The sequence below is a fragment of the Stegastes partitus genome, unplaced genomic scaffold, assembly GCF_000690725.1.
Source record: "Stegastes partitus isolate 25-593 unplaced genomic scaffold, Stegastes_partitus-1.0.2 Scaffold409, whole genome shotgun sequence".
In the NCBI taxonomy this organism is placed as follows: Eukaryota; Metazoa; Chordata; class Actinopteri; family Pomacentridae; genus Stegastes; species Stegastes partitus.
In genome coordinates, this window is record NW_007578140.1 from 325,467 (window position 1) to 352,132 (window position 26,666).

Below are 26,666 nucleotides of genomic sequence, written 5' to 3' on the forward strand. Positions count from 1 at the left end.
CTCCCCAATATTTACTAATGAAAATGACTATTTGATTTCAACTATTTTGATTGGCATTAGAGCAACAATTATTAATCAGTTAATAAAGTAAATAAATAAGATGATTAACACATAATTAATATAATAATCAGTTACAGTGTAATAAAAAGTAGATCAAAATGAGGTCCCACTTAACCAACTATGTGACGGCCCAATCAGCTGCTGCCTAGTATTCCCTTTACCTGTGGGTCCCTGAAGGCATCAGGATGGCCCATAAATCTGAGCCATCCCTCTCTTGCTGTCTCTCTCTCATTCATTCTGACCTGCTTCATTGGTGGTGACACGTCTTTCTGTTACCTTTTGCTTTGTTTCTGCTCCACAACACCTTACATCCCATCATGTTCACTCAGTCACACCTACACTACTGATAGTCACACGCCATACTTATGATTTGTTAAATGGGTTGCTTTTGGTTCAATTAAATATCCTTATCTTGAGTTAAATCTGTGCTCCTTGTCATATTTGTTATAACCAATGACCCAGGTTATGACATCTACTGTAACAAAGTTCTTTATATTAATGCATGAGACATAATAATCTGATATAATACAGAGTAGTCACAGTAAAAGCAGACTTCTTATTTATTTATTTTGCATTGAATAAGTTTACTTTTAACTCTGTAGGTACATTTTTAAGCTCCTATGAAACTACATACTTGAGCATCATTAACAGTGCAGGACTTGTACAACAGTACTTGGATGTAAATAGCTCCACTAGTCAACAAATTTTAGGTGAAGTTAAAGAAAATAACTTGTCTTTGCTGAACCCAGGTAAGATGGCTGCCTTATGTCCTGCTCTGGATGGATTCTAGCTACTTCTAGTCCTCTCATTTATGAACTACAACTCAAACATTACACTTAGACCATTAACTCGACTGTGCTAGCATAACGTTAGCATAACTTTATGTTTTTAGCTAACAGTACATTACTAAGTTACACTGCCTGCTAGCTGGGGTCTTACTAACCGTATATAAAGATGAATTAACGAATAAAAACGTCCTGGTTAGTCTCAAGACGACGACAAAACCTCACGGTGTAACAGCAGCGAGTAGATAAAAGGTTAATGCTAGTTTTTGGATGTTCTCTGGATGTTCTCTGGATGTTCAAAGACAAACCGCTGNAAACAAAAGCGACGTTACCTTGTTTATCCGCCGTGAAAACTCTCCAAATGCTCGCAGGTACGTTAACGTGAAATGTTTCGGTGGATTTTAGGCGACTTCTTCGCTCCGCAGCACTCCAAGAGGGAAACTCTCTCCGTCCAGACTCGCCTCTTTGTCCCGAAAAAAATCTCCGGAATTTGAGTCTTCCCACGTCACGGTGCCTCGACTCCACAGGTGCGTGACTGCGTGGGGACACTGTCTGGAAACGAGTGTTCAGGAGCAGCTTCAGTACCGCAGCTTCCGTCTTGTTTTAATTCTAAAATAATTATTATGCTAAATAAAAAAAATAAATAAATAAAAAAATAAATATTTTTAATTTTAGAATATGATAAATAATTAAATAATAAAAAGAAATAATTTTAAAATGATCCATTCTAACAAACGCTCTCTTGCACTTTTAATAGAGTATTAATTTTATTGCTATTTTTCTTATTTATATCACCTTTTAACTTTTTCTTTTCTTTTCTTAGAACTGTGACCAAATCAGCTGCTACAAAAGATGATGCAAAATTTTGTTGTATTTTTGTATGACAGTAAAGCTCCTTCTTCTTCTTCTTAATACATTTTATAAAAGCTAACCCTCTTACTACAAAACACAGAAGAATAAAATAAAGAACAATAAACATATAACTGGTGACTCCATCTCAAACACAATATGTCCTAATAACACTTTTCAACATACTCCTGGCAAAATAGGGCACTTTATATGTAGATATAAATAAACTGATAAATTATAGAAGATAAGTAATGTTTCAGTGTCTTCAAAAAAATATATAAAAATCATACAATGAAAATATAACAATTTAAATACTTAGGTGAACCAATGAACAGTATATAGCTTTTTTGTTGCTATAAAAAAATGTTCTCCAACATCATCCGGCCTAGATGTGACTCTCCCCCATTGATTCCTTTAGTATCTGCAGATCTGGTAAGTTCATCCCTCCCCACTTGCTGCAGCTCAAGCACACCAGCTCCAACACTGTAAATCCACTCTACACCTCACAGTGTCAAGTTACACTATTGGAATAATAAAGCCATAGATGTTTGCACCAAAAACAGATTTTTAAAGAGGAATATTTATATGGAAAGCCTCAGCTGGCAAGTAAAAGGCGTGTTTTCTTTGTTTGTATGTTGTGGGGAGCACCACTGGTTGGCTGCACTTTGAGTGTGCAAATGTTCAGCCACTGCTTTTACAACGTATTTCGCCTTGGATGTGTCTTCCAACATATAAAAAACACCATATGGACATGTTACCAAGGTAGATGTCTTCACCAGAGGGGGTCTTTAAGTACAACAGATGTGGCACATAAACATGTTGGTTTGCCCCCAGTAGTTTAAGAAAATGCTAACTTGTCACATATCACTGAGCTGGAAGGACCCAGACAACTTGAGCTGGTTTGTGGTCTCAATTTCAATATTTGTTGCACTAAAAGCTAAAGACACAAATGAACGGGACCCTAAATTATTATAATTAGAGTACAAGGTCGCGCCATTAAGAACAAGTATTCCACAAAGCCCAGCTCTACAACCATCCCCCTATAATTTCTGCTTTCACAAGAACTTAAGGCATGATTTTAATATCAAAACGAGAATACACAATCAACAGTACATTTAAGAAATCACAACTGCTTTATTTCTTTTTCTTTCAATAAGCTCTTTTTTTTTTCTTTTTTTTTAACAAGGGAGAGTAATGACCAAATACCTGATAGGATAAAGGTCAGGTAGGATAAATAGAATGCTGGATCAGCTGTAGAAAGCACTGGTCCTCTGACAAAAAAAATGAAATATGCATCTTAAAAGTACAAAAAAAGTCAGGGCAACATTTTGGTGCAGTTACAATGATGAGAAGCTTCAAGATCTTTTGCAGTAAGGGATAAGAGGCGAAAAAAAACACTCCCGAGCCCGACAGACCCATCAACAGGTGAAAGCAGTCCATTCTGAGAACACAGTGACCTTTTTCGACATTAAATCCTTTATAGTGCCACAATATCTAAAATGAAATGTGGGTTTAAGCCTCCCCTCCTCCCCCCTCCCCGCTGACAAGGCTTGACTGTACAGTTAAGTATGCATATACACATATACCAGTGAAACACTGTCATAAAGATAAACATTTTTGTAGTGTCATGGAGCATTTATAGTAAGCAGTAACATTTAACCAGGTATGACATTGGCATTGTGAGTTTCAAAATGAAAGTCCATTACAAAAAAAAAAAAAAAAACAACCCAAAATAAGTGATGAATGCAACAGCTTCACATTTTCAAATAGAACAAACACTTTAAAAGTCCTTCGTAGTCCACTGGAACTGCCGTGCTCACACAAAAAAAAAAAAAAAAAAAAGCTTAAGCAAAGATTTGTATTTTTAATTCAACAAGCAACGCACTTCGTTTGTGATCATTAGCTGCTAAACTGAAAGAAGAAGTTGTTTGGACCCTGATTGTGATTTATAGTTAGGCTGCATTTATTGCTAGTGCCACCTCAGAGACCAGATGTTGGATAATCAAATCGTCACAATTCCCCCCCCTCCCGCAGTACTGTTAAATGGGATCTGAATGAAATTAGAGGGGAAAAAAAAAAAACCTTCCAGGAGCCTTAAAAGATAAAAGCAAAACACCCCATGCTGAGGGATGTTAAAACAATTTTATCACTAACATCACATGTTCATTAACAGACAATTTGATTCATTACAACCCAAGCAAAGCGATAAGAAAGCAAAAAACATTTCAATCAGCTTTTTTTTTTTTTTGAGGGGGGGAGGGTCCTTTACAGCAATTGTTGAACGCCCCCCGCCCCGCCCACCAACACTTCACAATGAGCCCAAAATTGTTGCCAGCCGGGTTGATCAAGATCCACAGTTGATGTCAGCATGACGGATGCCGAGTTCTGGTACAGTCTTTGTGAAAATGTTGCTAGCTTCTAGGTAGGAGTCCTGCAAGTTTTACACACATTCAGCACATCACATGCACACGCTGTATCGATGCCGGTGAAATTCCCATGGAAGCAACATGATTTTGGTAAAATGTCCATCTTTTTTTCATTTTTTTTTCTTTCAATTTACATACAGAAGAGAATGAGCGTCGGAAAGTAAAAGCAAAGTTTTAAGAAAAGGAAATCAGTTCTACCGATCTAAGCAGTTTCGCCACAGTTCATTATTTAGGGGGGGAAAATACCCCAGAAGATGCATTTCTGGTGTGTGATGCACTCGACTTTTTGCTATGTTGACATGCAATGATGTTCAAAAAATTGAAGAGAAGTTATTGTTGTTTTTTTTCTGGGTTAATAAAATAAGTCCTTTACCAATAGCGTGAATGGGTGGTCATGATTTTAACCTTTATTTACCAGCAAAATACCAAAGAAAAAATGACAAAAAAGTGCCCCACTGCATTTCAAATTTGTTAAAAAATGTTTAACAGACTTTGCTTCTCATAGTAAGTTGTATCAAGTGTCTGCCTGGTCTTAAGGGCTAGAGTCCATCAACAGGGAGTAGATACAGTTTGGCAAAACAGTATGAAAAATGAACCATCGGAGTTGGCCATTTTCCTTTTCTCCGCTTCAGAGAAAAACACAAAAACACGTCGTCTTTTCTCTTGACTAATCTCCCCTTAAAAGTGACTAATAATAAATTAAATAGGACCTTGAAGAGATCTGCTTAAAAGACTGTTTGTGTGTATGCATATATTTATATATATTTATATATCTCTATACGTGGTGTGAAATAATAGTGTCCAGTTCTGAAAGTTCAAGAAGGGCAATTCATTATGATGTCTGCATGTACGCCCCTTGCCTTGGTGCCTCGGGATAAGGTGGGTTTTTCGAAGGCTCACACGTCGGTCAAGGAGCTTTGCGTTGGCAGGCTTGGTGGTGATGAGGATCTTAAGGTCCATTGTTATGCCTTGCCCTCTTCTACTTTGACAGCCTGGGGTTTGATGGCTCCAGTGCGTGCTGGTTTGGCTTGTCCCGTGGAGGGTAGGGGCTCCTGGAGTTTGCTGGTCATACCCCCGGTTGGTGATTTGCCCTCCCCTACCGCCTTGCGCACTTCTCGCATTGTTTTATTCTGCACAGGGAGAAGACACAGAGTTACTCAGACCCACTGCAGCGTCTTGCAGGCTGTACATTCATGCACTAACAAGTGTTTAGACAGTTCTAAGCTAATACTGAGCTATCAGGTAAAAATGAAGACCTTGAACAGTCTTGTGAGGATTAGCTCAATTTCTTCCAACTGCAACTGTTATAGACGTATAAAGTCAAGTTGTTCCAGCCAATGACTGGCTCCTATAATGTTCAGTTTTTAATCAATGGCATACGTCTACTTGATTTATAGTAAACGAATGATACAGTCATGCAAATAAAACTGTCCAGATATGATCATTTTGCCTTTATTAAACCACATTTTAGCACAGATATAAGCCCACCCTCACAATTCATAACCATCATGCCAATTTCACACTGACTAGCTGTCATTTACCAAATCTTAATTACACACTAAAGTCACTTAAATCAAACTCATAATCAGCGTTAGACCGTCCAAAAATGGAACTCTTTGTTGATAGTCGATTATCTTTAAGGATTCAAAAGTTACTGTTACAACAAAGAAAAAAGTTCCAATGAAAACTATGTACTTCATATTACAGTTTACGCTACACACAAACTATCAGTATGACTATCAAAAGTTTAGAACCAGAAGTCTAACATCACTAAAAATATCTAAAACTTTATATTGAAAGACAAAGTCACACATGAAACACACAGAAATCAGTTCAGAGAGAGAGAAAAAGAAAATGGATTAAATTAAATTACCTATATTTACAGTGGGTGGCTCACCTTCATGCCATCCTCTGGCCCTTTGACAGGGGGCTCAGGGGCCGAAGGAGGGGTGGAGTGGGGAGGGTCGCGGCCAGGGTTGGGGTAAGGGGGGGAACGGATGATGACAGGCTTGTTGACCTGCATGACAGGTCTCTGGATGGGGTTAGGGAAAGGGCCTGTGGTGGGGGGGCGCATGTGCATCACCATGCTGCCTTGAGCAGGTGGGACCTGGTGGTCATGGGGAGGAAGAGGGGACAGTAGATGAAGGTGTGGGAAATAAATGAAATACAAACAATTAGCATGCTAGTATTAAATTTTTAAAAGCAACTTCTGCCTGAGTTCAATTGCATTCTATCAGTTTGTACATTCTGACTGCACATAATGTGGTGCATTTAACCAATCATGCTAATAAATACACATTTTTAGAAGTAAACCCTGGACTATTCTGTGAGCTAATGTGACAACACACAACTACACAGCCTCAGATGTCAGAAAATCTGTAATATTGGTCCAAGATTTAGAAAATGGCCTGATTAAATAGACACATGTCAAAAATAAATACCTGCTGAGCAAAATGTGTGGGGAGCGGACCTACAGGCCCCCCAGGACCAGAGGACTTCCCACTGGGGCTGGCAGACCCAGGCCTGTTGACAAAAAGAGGAGAAAGGAAATAAAAGTTATATTTTCAAATCCAATTTCTCAAATGTGTATGGTGATGTCATGGATGCATATGTAGTGTGATCAATATGTACAAGTCTACTCATTGAAGGTCTACTGCTTGAACAAATCATTTGCACTCACCTGTAAGAACCTCCGGATATGCCTGGGGAATGATTGGGCTTCTCAGAGAACTGGAAACCTTTCATTTCCATCTGTGAGCCCTGAGAATGGAGCAACGACAAAACACACTGTCAACACAAAAATAATTGCGGGCTGCATATTTTCTTAAGGATAAATGAGATATGCAGATGTGTTTATACTATTTGTGTTAAGGTAAAATGTAACATTACTTTATGGAAAGTTATGTAACATAGGTCTGTATAAATTATCAGTCATCCAGGTCATAAAATCAACTGGACTTCTCTTTTTGGTTCATGTAGACATTTCACCTCATCCAAGCAGCTTCCTTAATTCAGAACTAAAAACAGAAGTATTCTTGTTGTTTTTCCTGAAACTCCTAGGATCCAGTAACAAAGTCTGAAAGGCTCACCTCCCTGCTGCCAGGCATGACGGCAGGCTGGGACCCGGGTGGTAGCATTCGGCGTGGGGCTCCTACGGACAAGTTCTGACCCTGTTGCAGCTGGATGGACTGTGGGAGGATGAGATGCTGCTGAGCTGAACCGTAGCGCAGCTGAGAGCCAGGCAGTGGCATAGTCACCTGGTGAGAACAAAGAGTCACTGTCAACAGTCCAATCAATTATCAGGACTTGTACTTGCTGGGCTAAAATGAACGCCGTGTACAATTTAAAAACCCTTTGGAAAAGTGACAAGAATCAAATTGAATATAGTAGCTTCAGCAATCCACTAACCTGGATGAGCTGAGAGTCCATTAATTGTGAAGAACCTATGCCAGGTCCCTGGTTCATCTGGCTGTCATAGACTAGCTGCTGGCTGCCATTCATAGGCTGATAGTGTGAGCCTGACTGTGGCTTAACCATGTCAGAGGGCTGCATGCCAGGGAAAGCTGAGTAAGGCCCCTTGAGAGGGGCCCCACCCGAGAGCACCATGGGGCTGGGCTGTGACAGATTGGGGTGCATGTAAACCTGGGACCTGAAAGGAGTAAGACATAGAAGGGCAGCACAATAAGTAAAAAGACTACATATTAAACTACACTTGAGCAAGAATAATTTGTGTGACACATGCATGAACAAACATAACGTAAGTAATAAAGATACCAGAGGGAATATCTTAAAAATTGAGCTGGCAATACCTGAAGGGGGGAATGGAGTTGAACATCTCTTGGGACTGAGAGACAGGCAGACCTCCACGAAGCCCCAACTGAGCCTGAGCCTGAAGAGATGTGTGTAAAGAGATGGGAATCTGCTGGGCTGCAGCCGCCTGAATGGATGAGCACATGTAACATTAAACAAATCTGCTCATACACAAATGACGGTGTGATTTTGCGTGAGTGTTTATTTTTGTACCTGTTGGTAAGTCTGCTGCTGGGTCATGGTGGGAGGAACAAGGCGCGGCTGGCTTGGAAAGACATGGCCATCCAGATACAACGGTGGAATATGATTACCTATATCAGGGACAGGAACCAGCAGGCTGTTAGCTTAGTTCTTATAAATGAATCCCTTATCTAACAGGAAAAGGGAAATGCTTATTTACCTTGCATGGACATGGAAGGAGCTACTGATGCAACAGGCATTGGGGGCATGGAGACCCCACCAAAAGAACTGTAGCTGACACCAGTGGATGAGCCAACGCTGCAGGGAGGCTGGGTGCCCGATGCACCACCGCCAGGAGAGCCCTGCTCGGGGAGAGACTGGGAGTTCTCCCATGCCTTGCGTGCTGATTCCATCTGTGGAAAGAGAAACTTTTAGAGTTGAGTTGTACATTCTGACAGCGCAGATAGTTTTCCTTTTATGCGTCCACCACATTTCTTCCAGGTTTGTGTAAATAGACTGATGATTCCTAATTTGTTACATGTGAGAACAGATAATGCTCTGTGCCGGTGGGATTGTCATTCAAGTACCTTAAGGGTGAGGTCAGCACTGGGGAAGGAGATAGGATTGAGGTTAATGCCAGGCTGCAGGTGGTTGGAACGCAACATGGGGATACTCTGATTGAGAGCCGTCTGTTTGGATAAAAAAAGAAGAAAATAAACAGCTTGAGAATTTAATTGCATCACGTCACAGTCACACATCATTTCTCAACAACACTGCAGCATTATTACATTAAAAACACACTTGAAAATGATTGTACTGGTTCCAGCTGTAATTGTCCAGCCAATCTTTGTACCTTGTGTCATTCTGTAAACAAATTAAACTAGTGGCAACACAAATGCAGTTACAATCACTCACGTTGGTAGTAAGGGCATCCTGAAGCTTGTTAACAGGATTGGACACGGGCACTGGGGTAGAGCCTGGTGGGAGGCTGAAATCAGAGTCTTTGGCACTGACGCCAAACTCAATAGGAGGCACGGGCAGCCCAGTGTCCACATGGAGATCCACACCATTGACTGGTGTGATCGGGCCTCCTTCCAGCCTATCAACACCTTCTGAGCCCTTGCGGTGCTTTAGGGAGCGTTCGTTTCCGATGGGCCCTGGTTTGTGCTGTTCTTTACTCTGTTCTGGGCCAGCATCGGAGTCCTGTGCAGGAAGAGGGAAAGGTACAAATTCATTTCTCAAAGCAATCCAGTTTCACATTATTAATCAATTAAATGAAATAATAACATAAGGATGAGATAGACTTGTTTAGGTGGAGGGAGAATCCATTATTCAGCTACAATGCACTACCTCAGAGTTGGGCTCGCTTCCAGTGTAAGACACCTGTTTCGTCCATGAGTCTCCTCCGGAAGACTGCACTGAAAGAGCTAAAGAGGATACAAGAATGTCAGTGATCGCTTGTGGAAAAATACAATCAATTTTTCTCATTTCACACATTTCAATTCAAAGGCCTTGGTAAATATAATTCTTTCTAGAAAAACATATTTAAAACTCAAATTTTTACTAGGATTACATGTTCTACATCATTCCTTAAGATCCCTTCTTTCAAAAAAGTCTTGGAGCATTTAAGAAGCCTATGCTAAGTCCACCACAAACAGTGTAAAGAGCCAAGTTACCAAACTGAAGAAATGCTATCTTAACCTCATCTTTTGGTTTAATATTTGGTAAATATAACATTTTCAACCCTCTCAAGTAATAATTAAATGCTGTACGTATGCAGTGATTAAGACAATATGCGTTCTCCATTTCAAGTACACGTGTCAAGGGTATCATGAGATAAAACTATCAAGGACAAGAATATTAACAGAAAACTACCTGAGCTGTTGGTCTCCCAGATTTCAGTTCCCAAGTTGTTGGAAGAAATTGCTTCCTCTGGTTGTTCCAGGCTCATGCTTCCCTGCTTTTTGGCAAAGCGTGGCGGTATCTTGGATGTGATTGTTCGGTTTTTCACTGGCACCTAACATGGGCAGAAGGAAAGTTTCAATTACATACTTCTTGTCAATTCTGGGCATAATTATGGAGCATTTTAATTGAGCACACGTTCAAACTTACAGCAGCCCCCTGTTCTTTCCTCCTCCTCTCGTCTTCCTGTGGGCGTCTTTGCTTTTTGGACAAGGCGTCCTGGTATCCATCTGGATTCGGACCTGGTCCTCCTGCATCTCCATCAACTACAAAAACAGGCATGCTGTCAGTGCAAAATCATCTGTGGACAGGCAACAACTGCAGCGTTGAACGTTATTTCAGAAATTTTGTCACCACAGGGAAGGAGTCAGTACTGCAACATGCATCATCTATTCAAAAGTTGGACTCACTTGGGTAGCTGCTGAGCTCATACTGGGAGAGAGGCTCAGAAATATCTGTCTTGACAGGTCCTGGCTTCAGCTCCTTCTCTAATTTCTTTCCTGAGGGCTCGCTGGGCTCCCTCTCCTCTGGTGGCTGCTCTAAGCTATAGACTGGGCCCGGCTCATCTGGACTCCTGCTGAAAACAGAAAAGGAAGACACAAAGAGATTTTAATTGGATGTTTGTTTTCTCAAAACGAAGTTGATAAAGGACACAGTGTGCTGTTGGTTTCTAAGCAGACCTAAAATACGAAGCAAGAGCATTAATATAGCTCCCAAATGCAATGCTATGGTACAGGATAGCATAACGTACATATATTTCCTAGTTTGTTCTACTATTGATCTCACCTCTTACAAGAAGTCCCTCCATTCTGCCAACTGTCACTTCTGTTAGAGGAGGAGGTGGGAGGATTATCAGGTGCACGTGCCATCTTGCTTGCTTCCAGCAGTGATGGCTCCCCTTTTCTGTTCTGCCGTTCCACCAATGGTCTCTGACTGGAGAAGCTTCTCTTGGAAAGCTCCCTCTTCTCACCAGAGCCTGGTTCGCTATGGCCAGAGTCTGAGGGAATATCCCCATGTCCCTGTGTAGCCACACCTCCACTTCCACCTCGCTTCTCTCTCCAGTCACCAAAGTCGCTGTTGTCTGATCCTGTCTCCCATTCCTCTGTCTGACCGTGTTGGCTAGACCGTCCAGAGTAGTGACCACTTGGCCAGTTGTCATCGCTGCCTTTGGAGCGACCTGGCCAGGGATTTGCAAAGTCTCCATTTATGTACTCTTCACTTGTCCACTGGTTTGACCCAGGCTCACGTTCCTGTCGTAGACGACGGAATCGTGGAGGCTTGTCCTGACGTGGAGGACGGCGTCTCCTTAACATCTGTCTGTCAGGGTTGTCGCTGTCAAAGTAATATTCCCCTTCACGGTCTTCTGTGCCATTTTCCATGAAGGAGCCAGTAAATTTAGGAGTGTACTTGAGAGTGTCACGTTCAACTGGGGGTCTGCGGGAGTAAGTCGTCTCAGCTCCAGGACCGTAACCGTTTTCTTGCATGGAGCCACTGCTGTTGCTGCTGAACTGGGGCCCACGGCCCCTCCATGTGGAAATGTCCCTGGATCCTCCAAAGCTTCGGTTGTAGCTACCAGTGGTGTTAAGTCTGGGGGGCAACACCCGACCTCCAAAGCCCCTGCTGACCTTGGTCTTTTCTCGGGAGTCTGCGGCTGCCTGGTCATCTGTGTACACCTTGTTGGATCTCCAGGAGTCTCTATCTGCTTTACGGACATCTGCAGACTCTGTGTAACTTTCTCCATTTTCAGATCCCTTCTGCCGGCGCCTCTTAGGAAGCTCCTCATACTCAGAGGCTTCACTCAAGGTCTCACTGACATTTCGCCTACGGGGTTTGCCCCTCTGGAACTCCTCGACTTTGATAAGGTCCCTGGGTGCTGCTCGCCCTCTGCCGCCCCGCTGAGCACCACTGCCACTGCTGTTGTTATTGTTGTTATAAGCCCCTCTGAGATTATCGCCACTTCGGCCACCACGGGTTCCACCTCTAGAGCTAAACTCTCTGAAACCTCGACTGCGGCCTCTACCTGTTCCCCTGACGGCACCAAAGGCCTGTTCTTCATCAATGAAGATCCAGTTATTGCGCCGTGGTGCCTGAGGTTCTCGGTTTTCCTGGTTATCTCTAGGTGACTGGCTCTTACCACTGCCCCAGGTGCTCTCCTTGGGAGAATCATCGCTGTGTGTGCTCAGAGGTCTTTCTGTTTTGGTGGGAGCTGGTGACTGACGCTGCCTCTCTTCCGGCTGTTTCTCAACAACAGGTGATGCTGAGCGCCTGTTGCTGGCAGGCTGGTTATCTTTCTTCAAGTCGTAAACATTAGTAAGAACTTCCTTCTCCAAGCGGTAGGGGACAGGCTTTTCCTCAGGTTCAGGTTTTGGCTTTTCATTCTCCTTGTCTTCCACTTTCAAGGCCTTGAGAACTGGTTTCTTGATGGGCCCAGTTCTGCGGGTCAAGGTCCGTCCACTGGTCTCAGATGGCTGGCTGACACTACTACTGGAACTGGAACTGGCCTCAGACCACTGGCTTTGGGCACTGCTGAGCCCCCCATCTTGTTTCTGGCCAATTTCTCTTTTCCAGCTGTCCTTGGCGCCATCTAAAGTCTCATCATGAGATTCAAGACCATCCTTCAGATGCTTGTCTCTAGAGTCTTGTTTTGGGTATTCACACTCTGAATGGTTCTGGGAGAGGTTTTGAGCAGTGGTGAGCAAGCCTTGGTCATGGTGCTGGTGTTCTCTGTCTGAGCCTCGGCTCTGGTAAGCATGATGGGGGAGATCATCTTGAGTGTGGGTCAAGCACTCATTGGTCCTCTCTTCATAGGAGTCCTGTTGGGAAGAGGCCATGTCACCTCTGGGGAAATGAAGAGAAACAAAAAAGGTGAAGAATGACAAAAACAGACCAAAGCCTATTAAAAGAAAATCATGTTTCTCAGCACATAGGCTCCTGTAACACTGCCACACTGTAACTACTCTCCAGCAATGGCCCATTTTTAATTTTTGAGGCTTAGTATAAAATCCCCTCTATAGCCCTGAAAAACTTAAACCTTGCCCTTTTATTCCACAATTATGACTGAATGCCCAAGATTTAGGGGAATAAAAAAAAAAAAAAGATTCTGCTTTGAGTAACAGTTTTCAGGAACAGTAATCCGAATACAAGAGGGCCTTACATCTTAATTTGAGGCTTTTTCTCTGTCACAATAACTGACCTGTCATCAGGCTGGCCACTATCCGAGTTTTCATGCTGTCTCTGGTAAGGTGGAGTGAAGCTGCGCAAGGGGTAGCCATCTTGGTTCCAGACAGGGTAAGGCTCTGTGGAAGGCGTTCGTCTCTCCTGGTGCAGGTTAGGATGGCATCCCTCATCAGAACCAGGACTGTTCAAGTGATCTTGATGCATGATAGGTTTTACCATTCCACCTAAAAACAACGACAGATGTCAAACTGGAGAGTTTTTATATTACAGCAAAGCTAAGTAAACAAATTTCAAGTGCAGCTGTGTATATTTTCTTGGGGTACATCATGTCTACACAGAAATCTTTGCAGCTGTGCTTTTTAGTTGTCTCATGCTTGTCTGACAGAACAGCCACAGAATGCTATTTTAAAATAAATCCAGTCGTCTACTCAGGGCATAGAACAGTTCACACTTGACTTGTGCTGTACGCTTATAGATGCCACCTGAGGTGTATTTTTAGTCTCCAAGTCAGACGATTTGCATTCTCTTTCCAAAACATGGCTGACTTACAGTTAATACTGGGCCTGAATGCCTCTTGTTAATAGCAGACAGTGCACCAGTGTTTACCTGAAGAGTGAACAGCACCAGGGTAGTAGTCCACAGGAGACCGTCCTTGGGTCATGCGGGGATCCATGAATGGCGGCATCATCATCCAGCGGGGATCAAACCCAAGGACATGTGGAGGATAGTAGCCCCGCTGGGCATGGCTTGAGCCCGATGGAGCAGGGTGACCTGACTGCTGCCAATGCTGCATCTTGAAAACTTGTTCCTACAGAATGCATAAAACACACACAATATGGTATCAAAAACATGTTTAGTCACTGTTCTGTGTACAAATTAGACTTAAACTAATATGAGAGATTTGGCAGTTTGAGTTAGTCAGGTTAGGACATTATGTCTTCTTAGTACCACATCCATCCTGTAGACTGGAAAACATGTCATTTATCCTTTTATTATTCATTAATGGTTCAACACAAAACATGCTAATGATGCTCTCATCAAAGAATAAATAACTAACATTATAGGCTGAAAATGTAAGATTCTAATTGACAAAATTGACACCCCCTGTGGTCAAACAGAAATTCTCTGTAAAGGATAAAATAACCAACTAGTGAAGCTACAAGCCTTTTTCACATCAGAAAGTTGTGCTTGTTGTAGTGGGAATAGCACAGGTGGTGTTACCATTAGAAATGCTTTCTGTCTGGCGTAACCATGAATATGCAAGTCTGGAAATCTCGTTTGCAAAAACCTCTCAAGCACTAATGAATGCAACAGAAACAGAAAGCTAACCATAGCCACAGACCGGAGCGGTAAGCAGTGGCATCAGCTGGTTCTCACCTGTTGCTGGTGGTGCTGCGGCTGCTTTTGAAAGCGGGGTGGCATTGGTTTGGAGGGATGACGTCCGCTGTAGTCTCCTGAGGGTGAGGAGGGCTCCTGGCCGTCATCCTCACTGCCACGGTACGCAGAGAAGCCAGGCTCTTCACGGTAACTATGGCCAGGTGAGCTGTCTGGGGGACACTCACTTCCATCTGGACATCGATCACAAAACATGCTTAGAATGAGTAATTTCTGCAACATTTTTTGTAATATCATTTGTAGGTCTAAATGTACATGTTTACTTTCACTGTTGGCATTTTTCTCTTTTACCTTTTGTGCTGTACTGCCAGTTCTCATGGTGGCTTTTATTGTGTTCCCTGTTTGGCGACAGAGGGACGTCTTTGCCCTCTCCCTCCTTTTGGCCATCCTCTGTCCGAGACGTCTGCCGTTCAGTCTTCCCAAACTTCTCATCCAGCTTTTTGAGTTTTTCTGCACATGCAGCCAGCCTTTCCTCACGGGCGCGCCTCTCTTCCTCCTCCCGCCGTCTGCGGGCTCGCTCAACTGCCTCGGAAAGCTCGGGCGACACATACTTTGCTCTGGCTGGAGCTGGAGTCTGAGACTGACGCTGGTGATCGTCCTGGTCAGAAAGTGGCTCACCTTGGTTTTTCTGCTGGGCCTACAAGTGATACAGAAGCAGTTCAAGAATGAAAGCTGCTGCTTTATGAAGGTTCATTTCTTGAAAACAGTTCCAAGACTTGGGTCTCCAGTATGAGACTTTATTGCCTTATTTCTGGATATTAATTTGATTAGCCAAACAGCAACAGTGAGTTCTTTGAGAAATAATATTCTTTACTAAACGGGTATGTAGGAGGTGAAGACGGTCATCCCAAGTAAATCTTTCACTCATGCTGACAGATCGATTCATGCTCACTTTTCAAGCTAAATGTTTCTTTATAAATATGCAAGAACTGAAAAAAGGGAGCAAGGATGACAAACAGCTAACTGCTCAGGACCAGATTCAAACTTAACATGACTGTTACATATCGATCTCATAAGACTCCTTGGTCCTAGAATATCCTAACCAACCTGGTCTGCTAAGCCCACCCACTCACACTGAGAGGGTAAAAGCCTTAAAGACTTGCTTGGTAAAAGAGAATATTAAATATCTAGATCTAAATGAACTCGACTGTTTATCTACTGGTTTGACAGATTTATAAAATCAGAACTCATCTGTAAAAACAGAAGCATAATCTTTCCTTCCACTATGCTTGTCACAGCCTTTTCACTTGCCAAGCAAAAGGCTTGGCAAGTAAAAAGTGGTCAGATACATATCACTATGGTTACTGCAAGGTCATCTCTCCCAACTCACAATGACAGTCTCATTCGAGGACGCGTGAAGACACACAGCTATTCATATGCGCTGCAGTGTTGTCTAATGCTCCACCGTCACAGTGGGACTAAAGAGCAAGATGTGTTCTAACTGTGAATAACATCATAATGAGTTAATCCGAGATAAGTAATCTCAAAAGAGAAGGATCAAAGTGAGAAAAACACTGCAATGTGTGTAGTTACCTGGGTGTCCGTAGGGAGATATCTGCCATTGGTCTTCCTGGGAGGCTCGAGGTGGTGATGTTGGTAGGAATAGCCGTCCTCGGGGCCCTCCTGGGGGTAAGACGCCTCCCCTGAACTTAGAGAGGATTGGCAGTCCCGCTGGTTCTCTCGCTCCCTCTCCCACTCAGTCCTAAAAAAGAACAATTAAAACAGAAACCCTTTAAATAATGACAGAACTGTGACAGTGATTATTTAGAGCATTAACAAGCTCTGAGGAAAGAGCTCTCACCACATCTTGTTTTTATCACCAGCAGAGTGCTCTTCTTCGTCATCACTGAACTTGAGCTTCTCGCTATAGTCAACTTCCTCATGGAGTCCTTCAAAAAATAAAAAAAAGGAGAAAAAAATTAAGCGGTAGTCGAGAATGGGATGAAAAGCATTTGAACCAGTCACTGTTATAAAACGCATGTTCTCAGCTAGTACTGACTAAACAGAGATTTGCATTGTACATTTGGTATTTAGACAGAATGGAGTGATATGACCACAATGTACTTGAGCTGCTAAAAAGCTCCTTTAGGACATTTTGAGAGAGCAAAGAATGTCTCTGGGAACATTGAAAAAGGTCTGCATTTTAAATGAAATTACAGTATTTGTCAGTCTGTGCCTGACAAGTCACTTGCTGTGTTTTGAGCAGGTGTGCAAACACATCCGACTTGTCTAGTGACCGTCACATGGAATTCCTTTAGCCATTTGCTTTCTTAAAGTTACAGATAGAGCTGGATCTTACACACAGCTGCCTTGACTTACCAGAATGTAGTATGCAAATTTTCTCAATGTAAAACAATGTAACTTGACTAATTTTGTGTATATCAATGTAAAAGCGCGAGCAACTGCCGCCATTTTCTTGTAGGTTTCCTACAGTACTATGAATGCAGAAGCTGAAGAAAAGTAGTTGCTATAAGCTGCTCAACAAGTAAACATGTGCCGCCTTCTGTAATGATGTATTTTTTGGCAGGATACTAATCATGCTGTTTATAACCCTAGTAGCCAATCAGCTATGTATATCAGAGACATCCCTACTGATAAATGTTGGTGTATGATAAGAAAAATAACAATACTTCACATACAAGCTACAATAACAGAATATTCAGGAGCTGATCAAGAAAATGTGGTAATGTAGAAAAATCTAACATCACAGAGTCATGTCTGATCTGGTCACCCCTAAAAAAGGTGCTCAAGGCAACTAAACAAGTCTGTGAAATACTGACCGGCCCATCCATCCTCACAGTCGTTGTCAAGTTCATCCAGATCCTTCAAATCCTCGGGATTAATAATGGCAGGGCGAAGCGGCCTGTCACCAGGCCTTCGGATGGGCTGAGAAGAGAGCCGAGGCGGAGCACGGACGAAGCGGTTCTCTCTTCTTGCGTCACCGCTGCAATCACAGATGGCAGAACTACAAATGAACAACAGCTGGATGTCGCAGATCTCTACGTCAAACAGCGGAATCATGTGTAACTGCTTGAAAACTCAAATTTGTGCTTACTTGACGAGTTCAGGTTTGGCATAGCTCTGCCTAAAAGTGGGTTTGCTGTCGAATCGGGCTGGGGCTGCTACGGTGGTAGGAACATGGTCTGTACCTGGGGCCTCACGTGTCTCTTTAGAGCACATCTGGAAACAGCAGGATCACACAGGGTGTTCATACCAGAAATACGACAGGCAAACCAGCTGCTCATGAGAATATTTTAAAGGTGACTATGCAAAGTCTGCCATGAAGATTTTTCTTTTCAAACATCAGCCTGAAAAGTCACATTAGTTGAACGGTACTTACAAATGCAGGCAACATGTCATGGTAGACAGCAGTTGAAGTGTGATGAAGCTGGTACTGCAGAGCAGTAGGGACGGTTGTTCTGCGGACAGGCTGAGCGGGTCGCAGGGAAGGCTCCTTGGGGTCAAGGCCTGGTGACTGAGCCGTCACTACACTAGAAGAGGTGGTGCCGGTGGCAGAGGTGGGGTGAGATGAGGCTGGAGGGGTGCCAGTCTCACCCAGGGCAGTGTTCTTACCCTCAGGATCTGCTGGCAGGCCGAGGGTCAGGGACGAGGGCTGAAGGTTCCTGCCACCACCTTCCCTCCAGCTCGTCACATCTGGATGTGGGAAAGGGAAGATTTCAGAAAGTTAAGTAAGACAAAATTACAAAATACTGGAGCATTTCTAAAAGCAAAAACTTTTAAACTGCAATCCTTTACAGCACTGATAATTGAAAAAACTTATCACATGACTAACACTTCACTAAGTAATGGACACTGTTGTTTTAAGTTCATCTCCATGCCTTTATGAACAAGAATTAATGCTGAAAAGTCAAACAATTTTCTCTGTATCAGTAAGAACATCCTGTCTGCACACTGAAACTAGGAGAAATGACCAAAACAGGGGGTGGCTGTTGTGAGTCAGTATTTGTTAGTGAGAAATATGTCAGCGTGTCTGTTCGACTTCACTAAAAACTACGCAAGTCCATGACATCAACAGACATGCTGCACGGGGTTATAGAACCGCTAAAAACTGCCCTCTTCCCTTCACTGTTGTGGTTTCTTTCCTTTCACTTGTCAACAAGCCATGATTGTGTTTTTACAGTATTATCTTCCAGAGAGTCCAAAAAAATCTAGCCGCCAGTTTAATAATTTGTTTTTCAAGGGACATTAGCTTATCTGTGAGTCTGCCACTCAATTCCTGAGAGCTTGGAAGCTAAACCAGAACTTACTCTGGGGGCGGAGGCTTGGTCCGGGCCCATACGACGGATCGAAGCCGCTTCTTTCCTTGCCAGCCCTGTCCTGTTCTCCAGCTGCTTTCAGCGTGGGAAATTCCTCGTGAGAGAAGGGCTGAAGTCGGTTTGAGGCCCTTGAACCTGATGATTTCAATGATAGAAGTGTCATGAAGCAAGATGTCTGCCTGACTTGCACACAGAACAGCATTATACCAAGAGACATATGGGGAACGCAATCTAGCCAGCATATTAATTATTAGCATTACATTTGATTTTAAACACAACGCATTCTGAATTATAGATCAACCTGAGATGACTCACCATCTTGCTCTACTGCCTTTCCATTTAGCTGGGCCCATTGCTTTGGTCCACCTGTGTTTGTGTTCTGTAGAAATGACGAAAACCAAAACCACAGTCAAACACATTTAATGGAGATCTGACCTTTGAGACTTTTTTTTTTTTAAACTCGAGTGAGCCTTCTTGCACAGAGAATACATTTTTCACCGTTTTGCAGACAGAATTATTCAATTCGAGGATCTTCAGCTGTGTATTAAAGACAATGTCTCAATGTTTAAAAAATTAACAGTTATGCTAGTAAAAAAAAAAAGCCACAAGTTGAACATACACACCTCCTGGTTGGCTACCGGTAAGGGCTTCTGAAGATTGGAGACAGACTTCTGTAAAGCCAGCTGTGGCTGCAACTCCGGCAGCTGTGGTATTGATGCAATAGAACTGCAAATAAGAAAAAAGAAAACTTATTGTTTGGAGGAGTTTAGTCAAAGCAGGCACTGTGACACGATTCAAAGCAAAAAAACTGAAACAGTCACGAGACACCAGACTGGTTCGATTTCATCAGATGACTACTATCGGGCCTAAAGCTTCCTTTTATTTTACCCTGATGCTACCCCCTGAGAAGTTTATGGGAGTTTAAAGTGATGCTTGTCTCAGAGGGTGCACACAGAGTGTATTGAACTTGTTTATGTTGTGTGTTTCACACAGTTACGTCAGCTATACATTTAAAACCACACAACTTCAAAGGCTGTCTGGATACCACTGGAATGTTATGGCACAGCATAAAAACTCCAAACATGACTTGTAGCACAGATGATTTACCCTGCATCATGTATAATGATGGAGTAAAGGCTTAAAAAAACTTTCTCCCATTACCTCTTTTGATCGGGTTGTTCCTGCTTGTTCGCCCATCCTGTACCGTCTTTGGGCACTATAATCACGTTGGGATCGTTTCCTTTGTTTTCAGACTTCAAGCTCGGCAGGTGAGCAGGTGGGGGCATGCGCCGGGCTGTGGCCACTTTGCCAAGACTCTGTAAGCCATGTCGCGGAACTACTGGGAGAGAAAGCACGAGCGGATAAAGAGAGGGGAATAAGATTAATAAAGGGGCTGAAACAAGATAACGGAGACGAACGGCGCACGCTGAAGGAAAAAGAAAACGGAGTCAAGCTTACCTGTGTTTTTCTGAGTTTCTATTGATTTTCCCTTGTACTTGTCAAACAGGCTGAGTGAGGAATACTTGCTTTTCCCATCCTTGGACTTGGTTATTTGCCCCAAACGATCGGACATTGCGATGTAATGTCATCGAGTATGGAAATTTTTCTTTACGCCTCTTCCCAGTGCCTTCTGATTCTGCAAAAAGGAGAAGGAATGTCAATCTGAAGTACAGACGTCTTCTTGAAACACTAGGTGTCATCTAAATATCGACAACACGGAATTGGTTAGACTCTTGTCAAGTTGCGTGGCTATGAAAAGACGCCAAACAAAACAAGAGACCCTATTTTTAAAACTTATTTTATGGACAAATTGTAACTGAGGTAGTGCATGACCTTTTATTTGGTTACAGAAACACAAGTCAAAACAAAAAATGTTGCCATTTACACAAAAGTACATCCTACATATATTTCCTATTTATACTGATGTTACATTTCCCCCAAGATTCAACAGACAGTTTTATTTTTGGTGAATGACTGTCTGAATTTCTGTTTACAAACTAATCTGAGGACATATTACAGCATTAACTATGAGACTTTGTGGATGAACTGACAGTTTAAATAGCTACAAATAATTCATCCGCCCACAAAACTTAAGCCAGACGCCTTACGTGAGACTGAGCTATTTTGTGCACGCAAGTAAAATTTTTGGCTGTTTTACAACTTTTTGGCTGGAGTTCAACAGTCCAGCATTAGAAGCTCATTTTGTAACAAGTCTTGTGATCAGAAGCATTTCTACACTAACTTTTGGTGCCACGCCAGCTTTGATGAAGGTTGTATTATTAACCCTATGGAAAAACAGCACAGTGACTGCCATTGCTTCTTTCAGACACATTTAAAATTAAATGGAAAAACTGTTATTTATTGCACATTAACATCTGTTGTGACCCTTCACTTAAATTCTAGTTTTTGTTGTTTCTACATCTTGAATACAGGGCAGAGACTCCAGCATGTACGACATATCTGGGACATGTGAGACGCATAGTTAATGTAGGATAACTGCTGCTGTACAAATACATACCTTACAAATGTTAGTGATGTGTATGTGAGTGGCTGTGATAAGAACCAGTGCTGCAGATAGGCGGCCTTCCATGAGTATATATGAAAGGTACGTAAACAAGTTTGTGCAAGACTAATTACCAGATTACCCATTCTGAGCAAAATTCAGGACTGTCAGTACTGTATTGACCTGAATATCAGACAATCCTGATTATAACACCTCTACCTCCCTTTCTAACATCTGAAGGAATTCATTTTTGGGACAGAAAATAGTTGAACACCAGACCTGTCGAAAAAGTTTCCTTGAGAAACTATTAATCCAAAGATTTAAAGTCCTCATCACTGAAGTGAATAAGTACAACCTACATGTGTGTAGCTTTTCTGTCTTCACTTTCCCTTACCAGGCCAATGGCAGAAGTGAGAATACATTTCACTGACAGCAGTCTTCTAACCTCTGTGACAGCTATGAACTATTTCACAGATTTTCCTATTTGTGCACTTTGTTGGTAAAGACAATAGGAGACGCAATAAACTAATTCATGTATTTTCTCTGTGACAAAAGACCATGTAATGTCTAATTCATGGCTTCCATGTGATAAAAATTTTCTGTCATCCTCGTGCTGCCTAAAATTTGTAACCACATGTACTGTCTGTGCTACAAGTGCTGACTACAGATGCACCAGAAAACAAAACAGATGTTTGACACTTGACGTATAAAGACCTACGCCGACTCACAGTCGTACTGTGCATACATGGAATGCGTCTGTGTAGCGGACCAACACGTACCCTCAGTTGTAAGTGTAGCGTGTGTGTCTGCATTCAAAAATGGCAGTGATCCACTTATGTATAAACCATGAACTGGCCTTTTCAAGAACCTTCAGAAACTCCTGGAGGTTCAACGGGCCCAATAAACTTTTTTTCTTTCTTACTAAGTCCCACTATAAACAAACAAGCCCTTAATCAAGACCTTGTGGACAACAATATTACAGGAGTGTGATCTCTATTCGCGTCCTTACATTAAACAGGGAATTGCCTAACCCTCAAACAAATGGCCACAGTAATGTTTTCAAAGTTAATTTTCCTCCAGAAAAGTTTAATCATGTTTACACCAATGTGGTTCAGTTTCTTTCCACCTTTTTATTTAAACAGTCAAACCAGACACCAATCATCAGGGCATCTTTATCACAACTATTTCCTAAATGTTTACTTCTTGTATATGTTTTATAGAAAATATGGCGGTTTACACTGAAAAGTGATGATGTAGATTCTCCTGAATAAACAGAAACACTGCCACAGACATACCTACCTACATACCTTTAACACCACAAAGATATATTTAGTCACAGAAGGGACTGCAACTGTGTGCATGGCCAAATAGCACTATGGATAAATGTTGAAGAAGAATTTGACATGTTTAAGTGTGACTGCCCGAGTACATGCTGGGAGGAAATAAGTGTCATGATGGTGCCATATTAAGAATCCCCTCTCTTTCCTGGTTGAAACTCTATTTCCATCTATTCTTTCCTGGTGAATTGTTTTGTAGACATAGTAAGATGCTTGCAGAGAGGCTGCTTTAACTTGTAGCACACTTCAACAATAGCAGTGATCTCAAAGCATAAATAAGCCCTGTGCTTGTCAACAGTTCATATATGATTTAAACACTTAATCAACATGAAACTGTTAGTATTAACACCTTTGCAAATGGTTGTATGTTAACATACAACACACATCAAATACTGCGCTAACTTCTAACACTACTAACTGCAGAAAAACACAAAATCACACCAGGCCAGGTAAACACACAAACAGAAATTCATTCATTCTTGCGTAGCTGCAGAGCCATTTTATAAAGTAACATAAAACCCAAATTGAATTTTGTAATCTATGACAGATTAGCTAATTTAGAAGTTAGCTTTCTGTACATGTAGATCTGCCACAATACACAGGTGGAAAAAGGAATGATTTGCCAGTAACAAGAATGGTACAAGGTGTATTTTCTACCTGACGATCAAATTCAATGCACACCCTTGCATGTGTTTTTTGTGATTGAATGTTGTGGTACATGGTCAAACATGATCTGAAAACAGAAGCATTTCTATGATGGGTACCAGTGCTCCTTTTTTTTCCCGAGAATCTATCTTAGCCCTGTACATAAACAATGTATCTGGGGAGATTTGAGGAATATGACACTGGCAGCCACAAGCAATAAGAAAGGAGCTATTTTTATAAGCACACATAAAGCTAGCAGGGCTCCTATAGTCCACAGACAGTGGCTTAACATGTCGATGTGAAGACTATATTTTTTTTAAAAAGACGATGAAAATAACGACACATATTGATGTTTGAGCTGAATACTCGTCAATCCATAGCGTGCTGGAGGCCCTTCGGTAAAAGCTCCGCATTGGCGTTTTTGCAAAGAAAAATACCTTTTCATCAAGCTTGATTTAATTTTGTATGAAATCAAAGCCATAATATGTCGTTCTGCCGCAGCTACAGAAACAATCTGGTATTTCTAGATCACTACACTACAGATTTAGTTAGATAGGTAAGCTAACGCTATGACCGCTACCCAATTCTTGACTTTGTTTACATTTTAACGCTTTAACCACCAGACAACCAAAATAAACTAACCATAGCAGTAAAGATGGATGTAGTGTGATGATAATATTTTATTTAAGAGCAAAGAATACCGCTTGACCTCCTATTAGTTGCAGGCGCCGTTGCCCCACTATAAGCTAAGGTTAATGCTAATTCCAGCACATGAAACTGACACCAGTCAGTTCGTTACATGAAAACAAAAACACAGCCTATTTCAAGGGGTAACATTATGCAATGGGTGGTTTCATTCAGGTCAGAACAGTATGAAAACAACCTAACAACATATAAAACGACCAAACGGTAGGAACCTTTGGTGCAGTTGCTAGCAAGCATTTGTAAAATATGCTAGCGGGTGGCTAACCCAAAATGGCTATGTAAACATCAAATGCTAGCAGGTAAAGGTCCTGTAGAGCCGTTTATTATTACAGTCACCGCATTTTCAACAGTGATTGTGCAAACAAATCTCTGCTTTTTGTTTCATTTGGGCGAGCACGCAGAAATAGCTCCAACTTAGCATTTAGCTAACAGCCTTCGACAGTCGCAGCTTGTCGGAAAACTAGCGACACGGCAGCCCCGTTAAACTTCCAGTGTAGTATTACAAAAACAACCCCGACAGGCCGGGAGTTTTTTCCCCAGCGCATTTACACATATGCCGACTGATTAAAGCGCGGCTGTTTTGTGGAAATCTTTGTGCAAAACCACCCGGACCCATGCTATCGTTTTCAAACTTGCTTGGCTTTCTGAACGCTCTGAAGACAGCGATGGGAATGTAGGACAAGGCGATTAAAAATGGCTGCTGCCCAGAACAAAGCAACAATAAAACTGGGCAGCTGAGAAGACGAGCAAAACGGGGAGATTTAACGCACTTATCCGCACTCAGAACTCACCGATTCAACAACTTAGGGTGTCTTCTGATCAGTGACAGTGATATATTTCCGCAAAATGTTGTCTACTCAAAGGATGGATTGCGATTGTAAAGCCGAATCTTCATAGGTTGAACCGATCGCAGTGTTGTTGCTGGGGTCCTACCCGGCCTGAGAATGAACGGGGCAGAGTGGAGGCTGGATCGGCTCGGCTCCGTGCGTCATACGTCATCACACGACGTCGCCCGGCAAGAAATGCAGCTACCGCCCTCTGCTGGTTTATTACTGCAGTTACAGAAACAACCGCACTCCGGCATTTTCACAAGATGTTAATCAACTTTTTTTATGGCTGTATAATCGAAGACAACAATAAATGTCAGGCTAAAAATACGCTTTAATATTGTATTTAATATTATTATTATTTTTAAAAAATGACAGACTGAACTGAAGAGACAAATGATGAGCACATCCTCAAATGTATTCATACCCTTCCATTAAAGAAAAGGCAAAATTCACAATAGTCACTCAAATAACTAGAAACTGAAAAAAGTAATAATAAATAAAAATTTGCTAAATTATAGTTTAGTGAAATAAGACATTGCTTTTGAATTGTGGTTGAAAAGAATATATATATATATTATTATGCCGTCCCGATGCAGGGATAAGATGTAAGTTTTTGCATTCAAAGTAAATACATTTACAACATAATGGAAGCATAATGGCAATAAACTTAGAGTGTAGGTTTATCTGTGATGAGCACCTCTCCTCTAAGGGGCAGAGTGTTAATTTAAAAAGCAAACTTTGTCTGATTCTCTAATACTCAAGCTCTTCTTCTGTTGCTGCTGTTGTATTCTATATATCTTTCAAACTCTGGAATAATATATTGTATGTATTTAAAGACCAGAGTAATCACTTCATTTAAATGTTGGAATTTCAGCAGTCATAAGAAAACCAGCGTAGTTTAAAGCCCGCACATATAAATCTGAGGGAAAACTCATTGCGTCTTTGTTGCGTCTTCATAAAAAAGTAAATTTTGTTTTCCAAAAAGGTCAACCGATGGTGCAACGATTATCATTGTTAAGCATCTGCCTTTAGGAGTCATTATTTAGAATAGGCAAGCAGGTTTCTTGCTTGTAGTACATAACTGGCATGACTGTATTTTATCCTGCTTGTGATGTAACATAAAATATTTCTACTCACCAGTATTCAGTATGAAACATTTCAGAACTGCTCCACCTACATCGTGCAAACATGCTGATCTGGGACTCTGGTGTGGGAGCTGAGTTAGACCTCACAAAATACAGTAGCCCCCCTGAGATTAAATGCATTTAGAGCATGTATAAAGTATATATTTTTTTAGCTTTAAAACAATAGTATAAGCATCCTCCTGACCTTAACTGGCAGAAAAAATAATATTAATTAAGTCAACTTTTATAGTATAGCAAAAAACATTTTTCTTTTCTAGCTTTTCATTCATATTCATACTCATTTTTCTGCTTAATTTCAAGAACAATCAAAATGATGTAAGATAAAGGTTTAGTTAAAAAATATTCAGATCTGGTTTTTATAGCTTGGTGAATTACATAAGATTGAATGACAGGTTTGTTTTTGTTGTATGTTTGTTTGTCCCTTGTTCTTCTTTGCTTTGAATCATTTTTTTAAATCACAAAATAAGTACATTTTCAACAAATAAACAAATAAAAGCTCTGTATAGCATTGCCAGTGTTCATCATGGATTATTTCCTGGAGTTCTCAGCTGTGCTCCAGAATGTTCCACTAGAGGGAGCA

General features: G+C 41.7%; 1 protein-coding gene across 3 annotated transcripts; it reads right to left on the bottom strand.

Annotated features, from left to right (window-relative positions):
• Positions 1–2,759: 2,759 nt before the first annotated feature.
• Positions 2,760–25,054, bottom strand: prrc2b (proline-rich coiled-coil 2B). 3 transcript variants are annotated; one of them, XM_008285568.1, is made up of 31 exons: positions 24,903–25,054; positions 20,380–20,557; positions 20,083–20,257; positions 19,545–19,647; positions 19,237–19,300; positions 18,913–19,056; positions 17,985–18,298; positions 17,700–17,824; positions 17,425–17,588; positions 16,446–16,533; positions 16,178–16,346; positions 14,936–15,281; positions 14,627–14,817; positions 13,856–14,057; positions 13,266–13,473; positions 10,859–12,910; positions 10,483–10,649; positions 10,223–10,338; positions 9,986–10,127; positions 9,461–9,537; positions 9,026–9,313; positions 8,698–8,799; positions 8,331–8,523; positions 8,144–8,241; positions 7,930–8,057; positions 7,529–7,769; positions 7,210–7,377; positions 6,801–6,880; positions 6,562–6,643; positions 6,018–6,227; positions 2,760–5,250 (listed from the first exon to the last, which is right to left on the bottom strand). In XM_008285568.1, exons 2-31 carry the CDS (start codon positions 20,492–20,494, stop codon positions 5,083–5,085), a joined length of 6,720 nt encoding a protein of 2,239 aa, XP_008283790.1. In that variant the 5' UTR covers positions 20,495–20,557; positions 24,903–25,054; the 3' UTR covers positions 2,760–5,082. The 3 variants fall into 3 exon arrangements, with proteins under 3 accessions (XP_008283790.1, XP_008283791.1, XP_008283789.1); XM_008285569.1 differs by having other exon boundaries at positions 10,483–10,646; positions 20,083–20,260; XM_008285567.1 differs by having other exon boundaries at positions 20,083–20,260.
• Positions 25,055–26,666: the final 1,612 nt, after the last annotated feature.

What these genes read in the sequence shown, in the direction of transcription:
- prrc2b (XM_008285567.1), bottom strand. Translation starts at nt 20,494, where the DNA reads ATGTCCGATCGTTTGGGGCAAATAACCAAGTCCAAGGATGGGAAAAGC. An exon ending in GCCAAACCTGAACTCGTCAA is followed by an intron (nt 17,589 to 17,699) that starts GTAAGCACAAAT and finishes CTGTGATTGCAG; the next exon opens with CGGTGACGCAAGAAGAGAGA. An exon ending in TGGACTCTCAGCTCATCCAG is followed by an intron (nt 7,378 to 7,528) that starts GTTAGTGGATTG and finishes TGTTCTCACCAG; the next exon opens with GTGACTATGCCACTGCCTGG.